Source organism: Octodon degus, unplaced genomic scaffold, assembly GCF_000260255.1.
Source record: "Octodon degus isolate 3935 unplaced genomic scaffold, OctDeg1.0 scaffold00189, whole genome shotgun sequence".
In the NCBI taxonomy this organism is placed as follows: Eukaryota; Metazoa; Chordata; class Mammalia; order Rodentia; family Octodontidae; genus Octodon; species Octodon degus.
Genome location: NW_004524765.1, coordinates 1,885,174 through 1,897,875, shown reverse-complemented (window position 1 = coordinate 1,897,875; position 12,702 = coordinate 1,885,174). Strand labels below are relative to the sequence as shown.

The 12,702-nt window shown below is 45.0% G+C and overlaps 1 protein-coding gene across 1 annotated transcript; it reads right to left on the bottom strand.

Annotated features, from left to right (window-relative positions):
* Nucleotides 1–7,562: 7,562 nt before the first annotated feature.
* Nucleotides 7,563–12,585, bottom strand: LOC101588967 (ribonuclease K3-like). Its single transcript, XM_012517537.2, has 2 exons — nt 12,539–12,585; nt 7,563–8,017 (listed from the first exon to the last, which is right to left on the bottom strand). Exons 1-2 carry the CDS (start codon nt 12,583–12,585, stop codon nt 7,597–7,599), a joined length of 468 nt encoding a protein of 155 aa, XP_012372991.1. The 3' UTR covers nt 7,563–7,596.
* Nucleotides 12,586–12,702: the final 117 nt, after the last annotated feature.

Sequence of the window (12,702 nt, the reverse complement as noted above, 5' to 3'; positions counted from 1 at the left end):
GCTGGCTGGCATGTGGTCCTGGGGGATTGAACCATGGTCCCTGTGCTTTGCTAAGCTTGTTCTAAGTAGGTGCTTTAGACCACTGAGCCATCCCACCAGCCCTATAAATTTCTTTTTTAAAAGGACAGTTTTTCAGAGCTACTGCTTTTTCTGCAGTTTCTCAAAATAAATTATTATCATTATTAGGTATTTAGTGCAGGGTCTACAGGGTCTCATTACATAGGTCAAACTCATAGTGATTCTCCTGTTTTCAGCTTCCCAAGCGCTGGGATTACAGGCGCGCGCCACCACGCCAGGTCTCAATGGCTTTCTCAGCATGCCCTGGGGGCATGGCTAGCAAGGCATGCTGGGGATCGAACCCTGGTCGCTGTGCTTTGCCTAAGCAGGCACTTTAGGCCACTGAGCTATCTGGCTGGTCCTTCAAAATAGATTATAAATAGTCAATATACCAATGAATGTTTCAGGGTTCTGTTTCCTGAGTCCCAATGCCAACAACAAATACAAACTGAGATTGTAAAATGGTTCAGTTTACAATATCATAAAATATTAAATTTACCAGAAGAAAACTACCAAAAGATAAGTAAGAACACAAGGATAAAAAATATGAATCTTTCTTATGTGACATTAAAGAAAGCCTAAGCCTTACCTATTTACCATGTACTGGGCATATAGAAGACTCAATACTACATAGATACATCAAATATTTTTTCAGATTAACCTGAGATTCCGTGCAGTTCCAGTCAGGCCAGGGTGTCACATTTCCCTGTCGGCCCACAGCTGTCACAGAGAGTGTGAGGGGCACAACCCAGCAGGTTCTACAGGAATTCCTGCAACAGCAGCAATCATGTTGAGCTGTAGGGGACTCAGGTCAACAATTTCTGACATTGCCAGTCAAGTGGAAGACCCAATACTATTATGGGCTACTGGACTCTTTTAGAATATTTTGCTGAGTTTACACATCTATAATATTCAAATAACGGAATTTAACCAAAAAAGAGTATATAGATGAATGTCCATTTTGTATCTGTGTATTCAAAGTGCTTAGGATAGATATATGGTTACATTCTCTTAATAAATAGAGGGATTTGTTCTAATGGTGTTTGTAAATAGGATATCATGTCTGCATCTTGTATAGCAATTAACCACTAGGAAGAATGTATGCAATGTGTTAATTATTGAAACTGTCCTACCAATTTGATTTGAAACTGTCTCATTGCTGTTTGTTTATCAATAAAATTATGGGGAAAAATAAATTATAGTTACAAGAAGAGAAAAAAAAAACCAGCAGCAATCATAGCTCCCTGAAGGGAGACATTAGCTCCTGGTCCCTGGAATAAGAGGTATTTCTCATTTCTCAGAGCAAATATGAGGTGAAATGTAAATAAGAGTAGATGGAGGGCTGGGGAGATGGCTCAGTAGAATAAGTGCTTGCCTGGCAAATACAAGGGCCCGAGTTCAATCCCCGGTTCTGCAAAACAAAAAAGAGTGGATGGGTGAGGAGCAGGACATGTGCATGATGTGCCTCAGCTGAGAGCATGGGAAGGAGACGGCGCCCTATGCAGACACCCCAAAGGCACCTGAGACCCTCATCACATTTCTCACACTGAGATCACACTGAGGTGAGGAGCCCTGGGGTTCTACTGTGGAGCATTCTCATTGACTTAGCAACAGGATGGGTGAGGGTATTGAGACCAGGTCATAGAGCTTGTAGAAGACAGAGATGCAAGGAATAGAACCTTATACAAGTGGGCAACTGTGCTGGTGCCTTCTGCGGAGAGGTAGAAATATCCATCCTATTCATAGAATGAGGGACCGCCTGCACTTCATGCTGAGAATGGAACTGTCTCTACCTCATCATCCCTGCTGGGGGAATCACTGCTTCCCTGGCTCTTCTTGGCATTGCAGTCACTGAAATTGTGCCTGCTGTCATAAAATGGGGAAGATGTGGGTGCAGAGAGAGGCAGCTACATCAGGCTGTCTGCAGGAATGACTACCAGGCCTTGGGTACACTGCTCAAGCTTCCAGTAGAAGACAGCTGCCTGGTGTGCACTGAGAGATACAAGGGCTTCGAGCCCCAGCCCCACTCACACTTGCGATCCCAAGAGCTCCTGACTTTTCCTCTACAGCTGCCACCTGAGTGTATTCATAGGCAGAGATGGGAAGGCCAGCCCTGAGCACTGAATGTTTTTCTCCATAGACTTTCTTGTGATAGCAGAGGAAATGGGTACCTCCATCCTTGTCATTGTATTGCCTAGTTGCAACTTCTTAGTTCGCTAAGGAAAAGTAAAGTCTGTATAAAACCTTGTGTTTGAAATCCATGCTATAAGGTGGGGTTGATGGTTTAAAGGAGAAGGAGGCTCTTAAAACTTGAGGCAGGATGTAAAACTTGAGAAGCTTTCAAGGAAAAAAATCCCAGTGAAATTTTGTTTTATGAACTTGCTGGGATTTTTTTAGTTAATTTATTTTATTACTGTACATTACTTATGTAGAATGATGTTTCATTTTGGCATATGGGTGAGTGCATATGACATTAATCATTTTTCCCTTTATCACCCTTTCCCCCTTTCCTTCCTATCCTGCTGGCCTGCATCCTCATCTCTTTCTTGTACATTCTTGTCACCTCTCATGTTTCCTCTTTAATTAATACTTTTTAAGATTCCACATTTGGGGAAATGTCACATTTCTGAGTCTGGCATATTCTACTTTGTATGATAACCTCCATTCCATACATTTTGCATATGGCATGTTTCCATTCTTCTCGTAGGTGACTAATATCTCATTGTGTAGATATACCACATTTCCTTTATTTATTTATCTGTTGGCCAGAAGCTAACCAACTGTGCCACAACAAACATGTGTTTGTAGTTATTTGTAGAGTATGCTTTTATTCTTTTGGGGCTATACTGGGTAGAACAGCTGGATCAAATGGTAGCTCTACTTTGTGTGGGGGGCACTGGGTGTTGAACCCAGGGCCTTTGCGGTGAACTATGTTCCAAACACTTTTGTCTTTTTATTTTGAGGCAGGGTCATACTAAGTTGCCAAGACTGGGCTCAAACTTGCAATTCTCCTGCGACAGCCTGCAGAGTACTGGGATTACAAGCATGTACCACCATGCCAGTCTTCTACTTTCAGCTTTGTGAGCAACCTCCGTACTGACATCCACAGTGGCTCGACTAGCTTACATTACCATCAACAGCATAGAATCCAACATCTAAAGGATACACAGAAATACAAAGATAGTCAGAACACTGTTTTCAAAAGCATGAGCATTTGCTCTACCAGAGGACACACAGAATAGAAGACAATATGATGTTCACATGAAAGTCCAATATCTGCTCTGGCAGCCAGCCTTGAGCCATGTGGTTAGTCACAGACACCGCCTGCTTCCATCTGGCGGTTGTGTCATTCCCTGCTCCATGCAATTCAGCAGGAAGCAGAAGACAACACACAGAAGCACATTTCTTAACTGCCTTAGCCAGCTTTCACTGCGTTGGCGCTTACACGACATGTGTTTCTTTCACTTTCACGATATCGGCAACATGCCGATCACGTGTTCCACTTCAGTCAGGAAGATGGAGCAGAGGAGTGTCACCTGGCAAGCTGTCATTTCCCAGCAGTAACTCTACAAGTAGGCGCTCCAGCCTGGAGTGGCCCCTACTCCTGCCTCAGCAATCTACTGTGTTGCTCTTTCATCCTCCACCCATGAAAGTCACAGGAAAGTTACACTGCACTGTGGGCAGCATAGACTTATAGTTCATCAGGCTTCATATTTGAAGAAAGCTTCTCCTGAATATGAGAATATACAACGAGACCATTAGGACAGGTTCAGAGGGAAATGGGGACTTGGAAATGGACAGAACAGTTATTCAAGACACCATCAGAACAATGTATTTGAAAGGAGAATATGGGTGAACACGCGGCAGGGGGATCTGAATTACTTCTCAGGACACAGCAACAAGTCTGAAGGTCATAAACACAAATGGTTCCTGGAGCCAGGAGAGTGCAATCGCTGGCTGAATGGGTGAAGAGTCAGGAGGGAGAGACAGGTTCAGCCAAGACCCCTGCTACAGCCTCCTCTCCAGAGGCTGTCACTGCTCAGCTCTGACATCCTGCAGAAATGGAGCAATAGACACCCACACCAACCGGCATCACAGAGGTCTTTAACATAGGGTAAGAAAGTATCTCCTGGCATCCTGCCCTCCCTGGATCTACCATGTGAAGTACAGGCCCGACCTCTGTCAGCCTTGCTCATGCAGTGCCCCTGCTCATCCAGCAGGGAGCGCTCTGTGCTTGGCCAGCAGGAGCCCATGCAGGACATACCGGTCTCCTAACTGCTCTGGACCCAAAGCCTTTGGAGAATCGCACTGTTTACATGAGCAGACTCTAAGGGTACAGCTCCTTCCTGATCCTCCCATTTCTAATTTTATAAAAATCTCACATTAACAACACATTCTCAGCTACGTTTTCTTAATGAATAGAGGGATTTGTTCTAATAGTGTTTGTAAACAGGATATCATGTCTGCATCTTGTACAACAAATAACCACTAAGAAAGCAATATGCAATGTATTAATTATTGAAACTGCCCTACTAATTTGATTTGAAACTGTCTCATTGCTATTTGTTTCTCAATAAAATTATAGGAGAAAAAACACGCATTCTCAAGCCGTCCTGCAGAAGTAAGTGTTATTAAATGATTATAGCATGTTCAGTAAAGTCCAGGACAGAGACAAGGTCAGTGCACAGTGCGTCATGTTCACTTCACCTCACACTTTCCCAGCAGGGACATGGCAAGGCAGATGCCCCGGAATGGGATTTGGACAGAGGTTGTCACATGGGGTTTGTTATCAAACCCCAGCAAGACACACTTGGAAGAATCTTGGCTACAGTTGGGATTGCTGGATCTGAGGCCTCATTGCAGGAGTTGCCCACAGCCCTCAAGGAGATCTGAGAAATTTGACCACCCACCTCCATGAATCAACAGCAAGATGGGCACAGTACCTAGTGACATCATGGGCTGATTGTCCAGCAGGGAGGGAATGCGTCCCTTTAGTCAGGAGAGGAGGGAAGACAAGCTCTTAGGCTCGACCTTGTAGTTTACTTTGCCTGACACAGATTTTATGAGCTGTGTTTTTGGTTAAATTATATAAGGAGTGAATGAGTAGGAATCTGAACATAAATTCTGCCTCCATCTCTGAAATTACCCATAAAATAATTATGGGTATTTTTAAAAACTTTCTTTAGGTGAATAATTTTTTTAAAGTGCATAGGGAATTGTGATAGTTTATTGTCACTCATGTCTCAAAATTGGTTTAAAATAATCAGATAAGTAACGAATCCATTACAAATTCTCACCACTTCAAAGATATTTTGGATTAATATTAGGTAATTAGTGAAAATAGCAAATATATCTAACAAGATTATCAAAATGAGCATCTGGCCATAAAGCAGATTAACTTATTCACCTGAGTTAAGAACAAGTCTACAGCACTCAAGGTTCTCCAGAAAAGCAACATAGACATAGAGACTGATTCATTATGAGAAATTGGACGAGTTAGCTAAGAGGTCTGAGACATTCCATCACCTGCTGTCTACCATCATGCAGACCCAGGGAGGCCAATGGTATGACTCAGTCCAAGGCCAGAAGCGTGAGAATCTGAGGAGTTCACGACACAGCTCTTGGTCTCAGTACAGGACGTGATGAGATGTCCTAGCTCAAGTAGTCAGGCAACAAAAAAGGGGAGGAAAGAAAAACAGACGAGACTTTCTCCTTTATCCACTTTTGGTTCTATCTGGCACTCAGATGAGTGGAGGACATTTATTCCCTTTTGGGAGAGCAATGGACTTCCTCAGACCCACGTGCAGGACTTTAGTTTTATCAGGAAACACCCCCCCCCACACACATATAACCAATACTGGGAATCAGGGGACCCCAAGCCATCAAGTGTCTCACGCAAAAAAATTCACCATGGTGTGTTTTCCATGGCCAGCAGGTGTCAGCCCTCGGGCACTGGTAGTTAGAGCCCAAGTCTAGCCGCCCACTGGACTTCTCAGTTCCGTAGACATTCATCTTCCTTGCGATGCCCCTCGGGCCCATAGTGGAGCCAAGAACTACTGTGGCCAAAAGTGAGCAAGAAAGTGTGCCTCTATCTGCTTCTTAACAAAAAAGCCAGAAATTTGCTACATTCTCCTGCTGATAAGGATTCATCAAAGAAAACACACACACACACACACACACACACACACACACACACACACACAACTTGAAAATCAAGTGAAGGACCTGATCCCTTTGCTAACTCTATTTTAATATTTTTTAAACTTCCATGTAGTTTTCCTGTAATCTGGGCCTCACAACAACAAATGCTTTCCTCTGGCTGCAGGAAGAGTAAACTGCCCTAAAGGGGCCGCATCCCAAATTACTGGGATGCCCAATTGAGATGCTTCAGGCTTCTTTTTGCTTCAAGCACCCTTCCTTTTCTGAATCCAGTCCCAGCCAGAGCACAGGCACACTAGAAGGTGCCCCGACCTTCAGGAACTTCTTCCCCCTTTGAACCTCACTGAAGGTTCACAGACAAGGGTTGCACCTGATGTGCACAATGCACGCAGAGTGAACTCTGGGGCACACGCGCAGTTACGGCACCGCTGAGCTGACTCAGTGCCGATCAATCACTGCTCTCAGTCTTATCAGGAGCCCCACCCCTGGGCTGGGGTGCACACCCTTTAAAATGCAAAGCCTGGGGCATCCCTGTGCTTTTTACTTTCATGTCATCCTGACACCACTTTTCCTGTTCCTGCCACCTCAGTACACATTCCCAGCATCTTCAAAACGTGTACTTGCTTTCTCCTTTGCCAGTGGATGTATACTTGCGGTTCTTTTCTACTCAATATACACAAGATTTGGAAATCTAGTGCACAGCGTGATGGAAACCTGGGAATAAAAACACTCATGAAAAACAGGTGGGGAAGAGATTGAAGAGGGATCAAAATACACTCACTTGTAGGGCAACCTGTCTTTAAGTAGGAGTAAATTAAACTAGGATTCTTCTTTTAAAAAGACCTTTAGGGGCCGGGGAGATGGCTCAGTGGAATAAGCGCTTCCCTGGCAAGCACAAGGTCTGAGTTTAATCCCTGGTTCCGCAAAATAAATAAATAAATAAATAAATTAATTAATTAATTAATAAATAAAGAACTTTTGTTTTCCCTTTAAGTCAAGTGTATTGCTATTTCAATAAACTTCTTTAAAATGAAAAAAAAAAGTCACACTCTCTCAAATGCAGTAGGAAATTATTTTATTGCTGTAAATGCTTAGCAAAAGTGACAAAAGCCTAGAGCTTTCCCTCCTTTCCACATTGCCTGGCTCCAACACAGACAGATCTCCAAGCACAAAGAAATTGTTCATCTATGTATTCAGTCCCAGGTCTGCTACAGTATCCTGGCTCTCTAATTGTCCCAGAACCTCTACTCTTTCTTTGTGGCAACAAGAAAATCAGAAAGAAAGATGATGAAGGAAAACGAGAAAAACAAAAAAGCAGAATATACTGTTATAGAAACTACCTGTGAAGACAGACAAAAACTGATGAAAACTTTAAAGGACTCAGTCCAAGTATACAGGCAGCAGGGGATCTCGAGGGTCACCTGGCTGACGCGGGTCACAGGCCACAATGAAGTTTTGAACTCTATGAGTATCCGTGTAGCGGCAGTTAGGAAACTGGTCTTTTCCAATAAGCTGGCATTCAGTCATTCTCACAGGACATGCACTGAGGTGGCACTTGTTCTGACCACTCCTGCAGGGTGTTGTGGGCAATCTACAGATGGCAATCACATCCTGGGGAGCCTTGTGGAGAAAGGTGTGTGTGGGCGTACACTTCTGAGCAGCTTTGTTGACAGAAATCATTGCCTGGTCGCATGGGAGACTGTTTGGCTGTACGTGCTGAACTTCAAACTTCTTAAAAGGGGTCTGAGCAGAACAGGAACGCACGAGCCCCAGTAGGCCCAACAGCAGCAGGAGAGGCGATCTCAGGACTCACACCATCGCTTCTGTGGAGGAAGAGGGAAGAGCGTGGTAAGGACGGAAGCAAAAGAGCAGAGTTATTGATCATCACTATTTATACTGTTGTTTTGCTTTCAAGGAGCTCATAACTGTAAAAAAAAAAATCTCTCTCACATAACCTCAAATTCCAGGGAAAACAATGTGAGATAAGCAAACATCTTTTTGTGACCGGCACCCCCCATTCTGCCTCTGACCTCTGCTCCTGCATTCAAAACACTCAAATCAAGAATCTGGGTTTTTACCTCTCCCCTGCTGACATGCTGAGCTTCATCTCTGACCACCTCCTCCCAGCCTTCTCCACTGCCCTGCTAATCCCAGCCCTCAGGTTTTCCCTCTTACCGGGTCTCCGTGTTTCGTTTGCCCTGAGCTCTAAGGGTCTAAAGAACCTTTCTGTTCTGTGTCCAGCTGATCAGCACTGCTTTCCGGAGAAGAGAAGGTATGTTTTTAGCCCAGAAAAGAGAATCCCACCTCTTAGCAGATGTGACTCCTTAAATAAAGCAGAACTCACAAGAAAATCAACCTTCAGCAAATTTTCCAGAGAAGTCCCCTCCCTGAAAGCACACGCCTATGGGAGGATACAGATAAGGTTAATACCTGTGCTTTGCTCTGTAGAGCCCTGTGGCAGCCTGTCCCCACCAGGATCTGCTTTTCTAATGGCTGACCTAGCTCTGTCCCTGATAAGAATGACCCTGATGGTTCTGAAGGAAGAGTCCTGTAACTCCCTATGACATCTGCAACATCCAAGTTTGTGACATCCTGCTCTCCCCAGAAAGTTAAAAAGGTTCTAAGGAAGCAAACTTTCACTACAAGAATGTCTGCATCTCTCTGAAGCCTTAGCTGCTTGGGTGCCACTGAACAAGAAGAATGCCTGTCCTATGTATAAACCTGGAGCTGTTTCCTAGTCTCACACTCAGGCTTTAGGAAGCCACCTGATTGGGGTGCACATAATGAAGTCCTCCTACTTCCTAGGTTTCACTCTATGTCTTAAAAATTCTGCAACACTTATGTGTTGGGAGCTGCAGGAAGCTGGGAAATTGATCAAATGCATGTTGGTGGTACTGGGCCTCAGTGCCTAAAGCGAACAAGCTACCTCAGTCCTGAGAAAGACATCCTGTCTGGTTCAGGCCAGCTATTAGTCTCTAGGCAACCCTGTGCCACGTGTTATAAACTTTGCAAAAGTATAAATAAAAGATTGTTTCGTTGTGCGTTGAGTTAGTCTTGCCCATCAGGCAGACTAGTGACCACCTAGCCCAGCTTTTTGTCTTGTCTGTCTTTTTCATTCCTGTCACCGTGTCCTCCCGGGTAGAACCGTTCGTTCTCAGTAAGACCAGTGGATCCCTACACTTATGCAGATGTGTCTCTAGACATTTCATCTTCTATTTGAAATTATAACATTGTCCATATTTACAGAGAACAAACTCTTCTTTGTGTAACAAGTTTACTCCAATCACAGCTTGAAGGAATTGATCAACTCCTCATAAAAATTTCATGCTTTCTTCTTGATTAGAAGCTTCAAGTTTTGGGCTCTATCATTTTCTTTTTTTTCTTTTTTTTTTTTCATTTTCATTTTTTATACAACAATGTCAAAGTGGTTTTTCAGCTCTTACATATTTGGTAATATTGTGTGCTGCAACAATAGATGTGAATGAATTATTGGCTCTTGTCTGTGTTTATTGGCCCAGACCTTGCACCACTGAGCTGCAGGAGGTCCTGTTCCACTGTGAGAGAAATCAGGCAGGTAGACAAGTCTGTTATGCCTATGAAAATAATGACAGAGAGCATTTGCAGTTCATGGAGGACACTGCATTGGCTGAGGGAGACTGAGGAGAGCAAGCATATAGAGGCCATTCACCTGCACTGCATACTGAGGAGAAAGTAGGCCTAAATGCTAAGGCCTAAAAACAGGAAATTGTGAGTGAGGAGACCCATAAGCCTGAAGGGGAGAGGAAACTAGAGCATTTGCACTACATTTAACACTGCTGTCCAATGCTGCTTCTTCTTCTTCTTCTTCTTCTTCTTCTTCTTCTTCTTCTTCTTCTTCTTCTTCTTCTTCTTCTTCTTCTTCTTCTTCTTCTTCTTCTTCTTCTTCTTCTTCTTCTTCTTCTTCTTCTTCTTTTTTTCAGAACCGGGGATTGAACTCAGGCCCTTGTGCTTGCCAGGGAAGTGCTTATTCCACTGAGCCATCTCCCTGAACCCCCCCCCTTTTTTTTTAAAAGACAGCTATTCAGAATGTAGCTTATGTTGGCCTTGAAATCTCACTGTGTTCTCCAGGCTGGCCCTAGAACACCTGGAAATCTGCTGACTTCTCCTGATTCCTGACATTCCAGGTACAGGACACCATGCTCAGCATGTACAATGCTTCGTTTCGTTCTGACATTTACAGGGAAAACACATGTCTATATGTGGTTTGCCTATACTCACATTACTTAAGGAACACACAGATGTAGACAAAATCACTGGAAGTTTGTTGGTGATGTTCAAAGTTAGCGTCTCTCTGTTGCTGGGTAAACTCTGCTGGCCTAGAACTTGCAGTCCTCCCACCTCAGCCTCCTGAATTCTGGGACTTTAGAACTGTGCTATCCTATCCAACTCAAAACTCAATTGCTTTTTTACATATCATCAACGAACATAAGAATTTGAACTTAAAACCACAACATCACTTACATTACCCCCAAAGAAAGGTGAAGTGCTGAGGCATCCACTTCTTTAGAGATGTGAAGATTGGGTGTTACTCGGGTGTTCATTGCTGGGACCACATGACGTACTGCGGTGGTTGGGGGTACCGGTTGGGGGTGCAAAGGCTCAATTTGGGCCCTCAGCAGAGGTAACTACATTCTTCTGCCTGTCTGCCATCACTACTACAAAATAGCCTAGAAAAATGCAAATCTTACTTGATTGAAATGCGTGCCAAATTATTAGGGCAAATAGGCCACCCCTCCCCCAGCTCAGCTGCCAGCAGCACTAAGCTGCAGAAACACTTAGCAACTCCATGCTTCTAGGTAGCAAGTCACGAGGATGGAGGTGTCTCGTCTCAATTTGATCCATGCACTGAGCTCAATAATAAATCAGAAAGTTGTTTTGTGAATATTAACAAATACATTGTGAAGTTTGTATGAAAAGGAGAGATTAACAACAGTCAACATGATGTAGAAATAGTTGCATGAACTCAGAAGATTTCAAGAACCCAACTTGAAAATGCTATTCACCCCTAGTGATCAAGAAAGTACGCCAGTCAGCTTCCATTGCTATAGTGGAAACCCCCCTGATGATCCATTTAGGTGATCCCGGCTGTCAGGTATGGACAGGAGGGAAATTGGATGCCACAGTGATGCCTACAGGTGGGGCCTTTGGGGAGCGATGAGCATTACATAAAGTCATCAGGGCAGGACCTCAGGATTGGGTTCTGATAGCTGTAAAGTGAGAAGGAGAGAGGCCATTCACACACCCACCACCCTATCTCTTGCCAGGTGACATTCAAGACACCTTGGGACTCTGCCCCATGCACTTGTGCCCTCTCCACCCCTCTCCCTCTCTCATGGGCCCTGGAATGATGCAGGGACTGCTGGGTCTCTAGGAACTCAGCAGAAGCCCCTGGCCTGGGCTGGGAAGTCCAGCACAGGATTGTGCTGGTGTTGATGCCTGCTACAGGCTGCATGGAGCATTGCAGTCATCTCGGGGCACTGCTGAGGGAGCTGCAGGCTCAGGGAAGGAGCCCGGAGGGGGTGATGAGTTCCATCCTGGAGGCACAAAGTTTGAAGTGTCTAAGGGAAGATGCCCTGTGGACAGCTGCATGTACTAGTGCAACCACCGGAGGGGTGGGGGGGGGCTGGGAGGGGCTTCACATGAGGTGACTGTGAAGAGATAAGCTGCTGCAGCAACCGTGGGAAGGAAAGAAGAGATACAACAGCGAGTGCCCTCAACTGGCCATTCGGCGTCATGCTTAGGTGTCTCTCCCCTTCACACTTCCTGTGTTTAGGCTTTTCCCCTCTGTTATGGTTTGTGTCTAGGTGGTCCCCCAAAGCCTCGTGCAGTCTTGGGGCGGCTTCTGGAGTTTGTGATTGATTACTGTGGGTGTGGATGCTGCACCTGCCCTGGGGCAGGTAATTTGCATTACAATGTAAGGTGGGAAGAGAAGCCAGCTGCTTGAGCTGCTGCTACCCCTCCCTTGTGCGCTTGCTCTTTGCCTCTGCCATGAAAGGTTGTTCTCTGCCTTGCCCCACTCTGCTTTGGAGCCAGCTGAGTATGGACTGAAACCTCCAGTCACTGTGAGTTTCCTTTCTTCATTTTGAGTGTCGGGCATTTGTCCCAGCAACGAGAGAAGAGTAACTAAGACACCCTCTTTCCACCTGTGTCTACTTCCCTGATTTTTTGTTACATTGGAATATGAAGTCTTCCGTCTCAGGAGCACAAGATCCGGCCTAATAGACATATACATAAGTCAATAATTCATTCGCGTCTACTGTGGAGCGCGCAGCAGGGCACCGGCCTCTGCTCCTCACTCACCAGCACCTCCGGGCTTCTCGTGAGCTTCATCGCCGCTGCTGCCCTCTGCTGGCCCGACCACGCGCATACACTTCGCGTCTCTGATCCCTCAGCTCACTGCACCCAGGCAGAGTCTCAACGTGGGCATGCGCCCAACTCCTTTCTTAA

What these genes read in the sequence shown, in the direction of transcription:
- LOC101588967 (XM_012517537.2), bottom strand. Translation starts at nt 12,585, where the DNA reads ATGAAGCTCACGAGAAGCCCGGAGGTGCTGGTGAGTGAGGAGCAGAG. An exon ending in CTGGTGAGTGAGGAGCAGAG is followed by an intron (nt 8,018 to 12,538) that starts GCCGGTGCCCTG and finishes GTGAGTCCTGAG; the next exon opens with ATCGCCTCTCCTGCTGCTGT.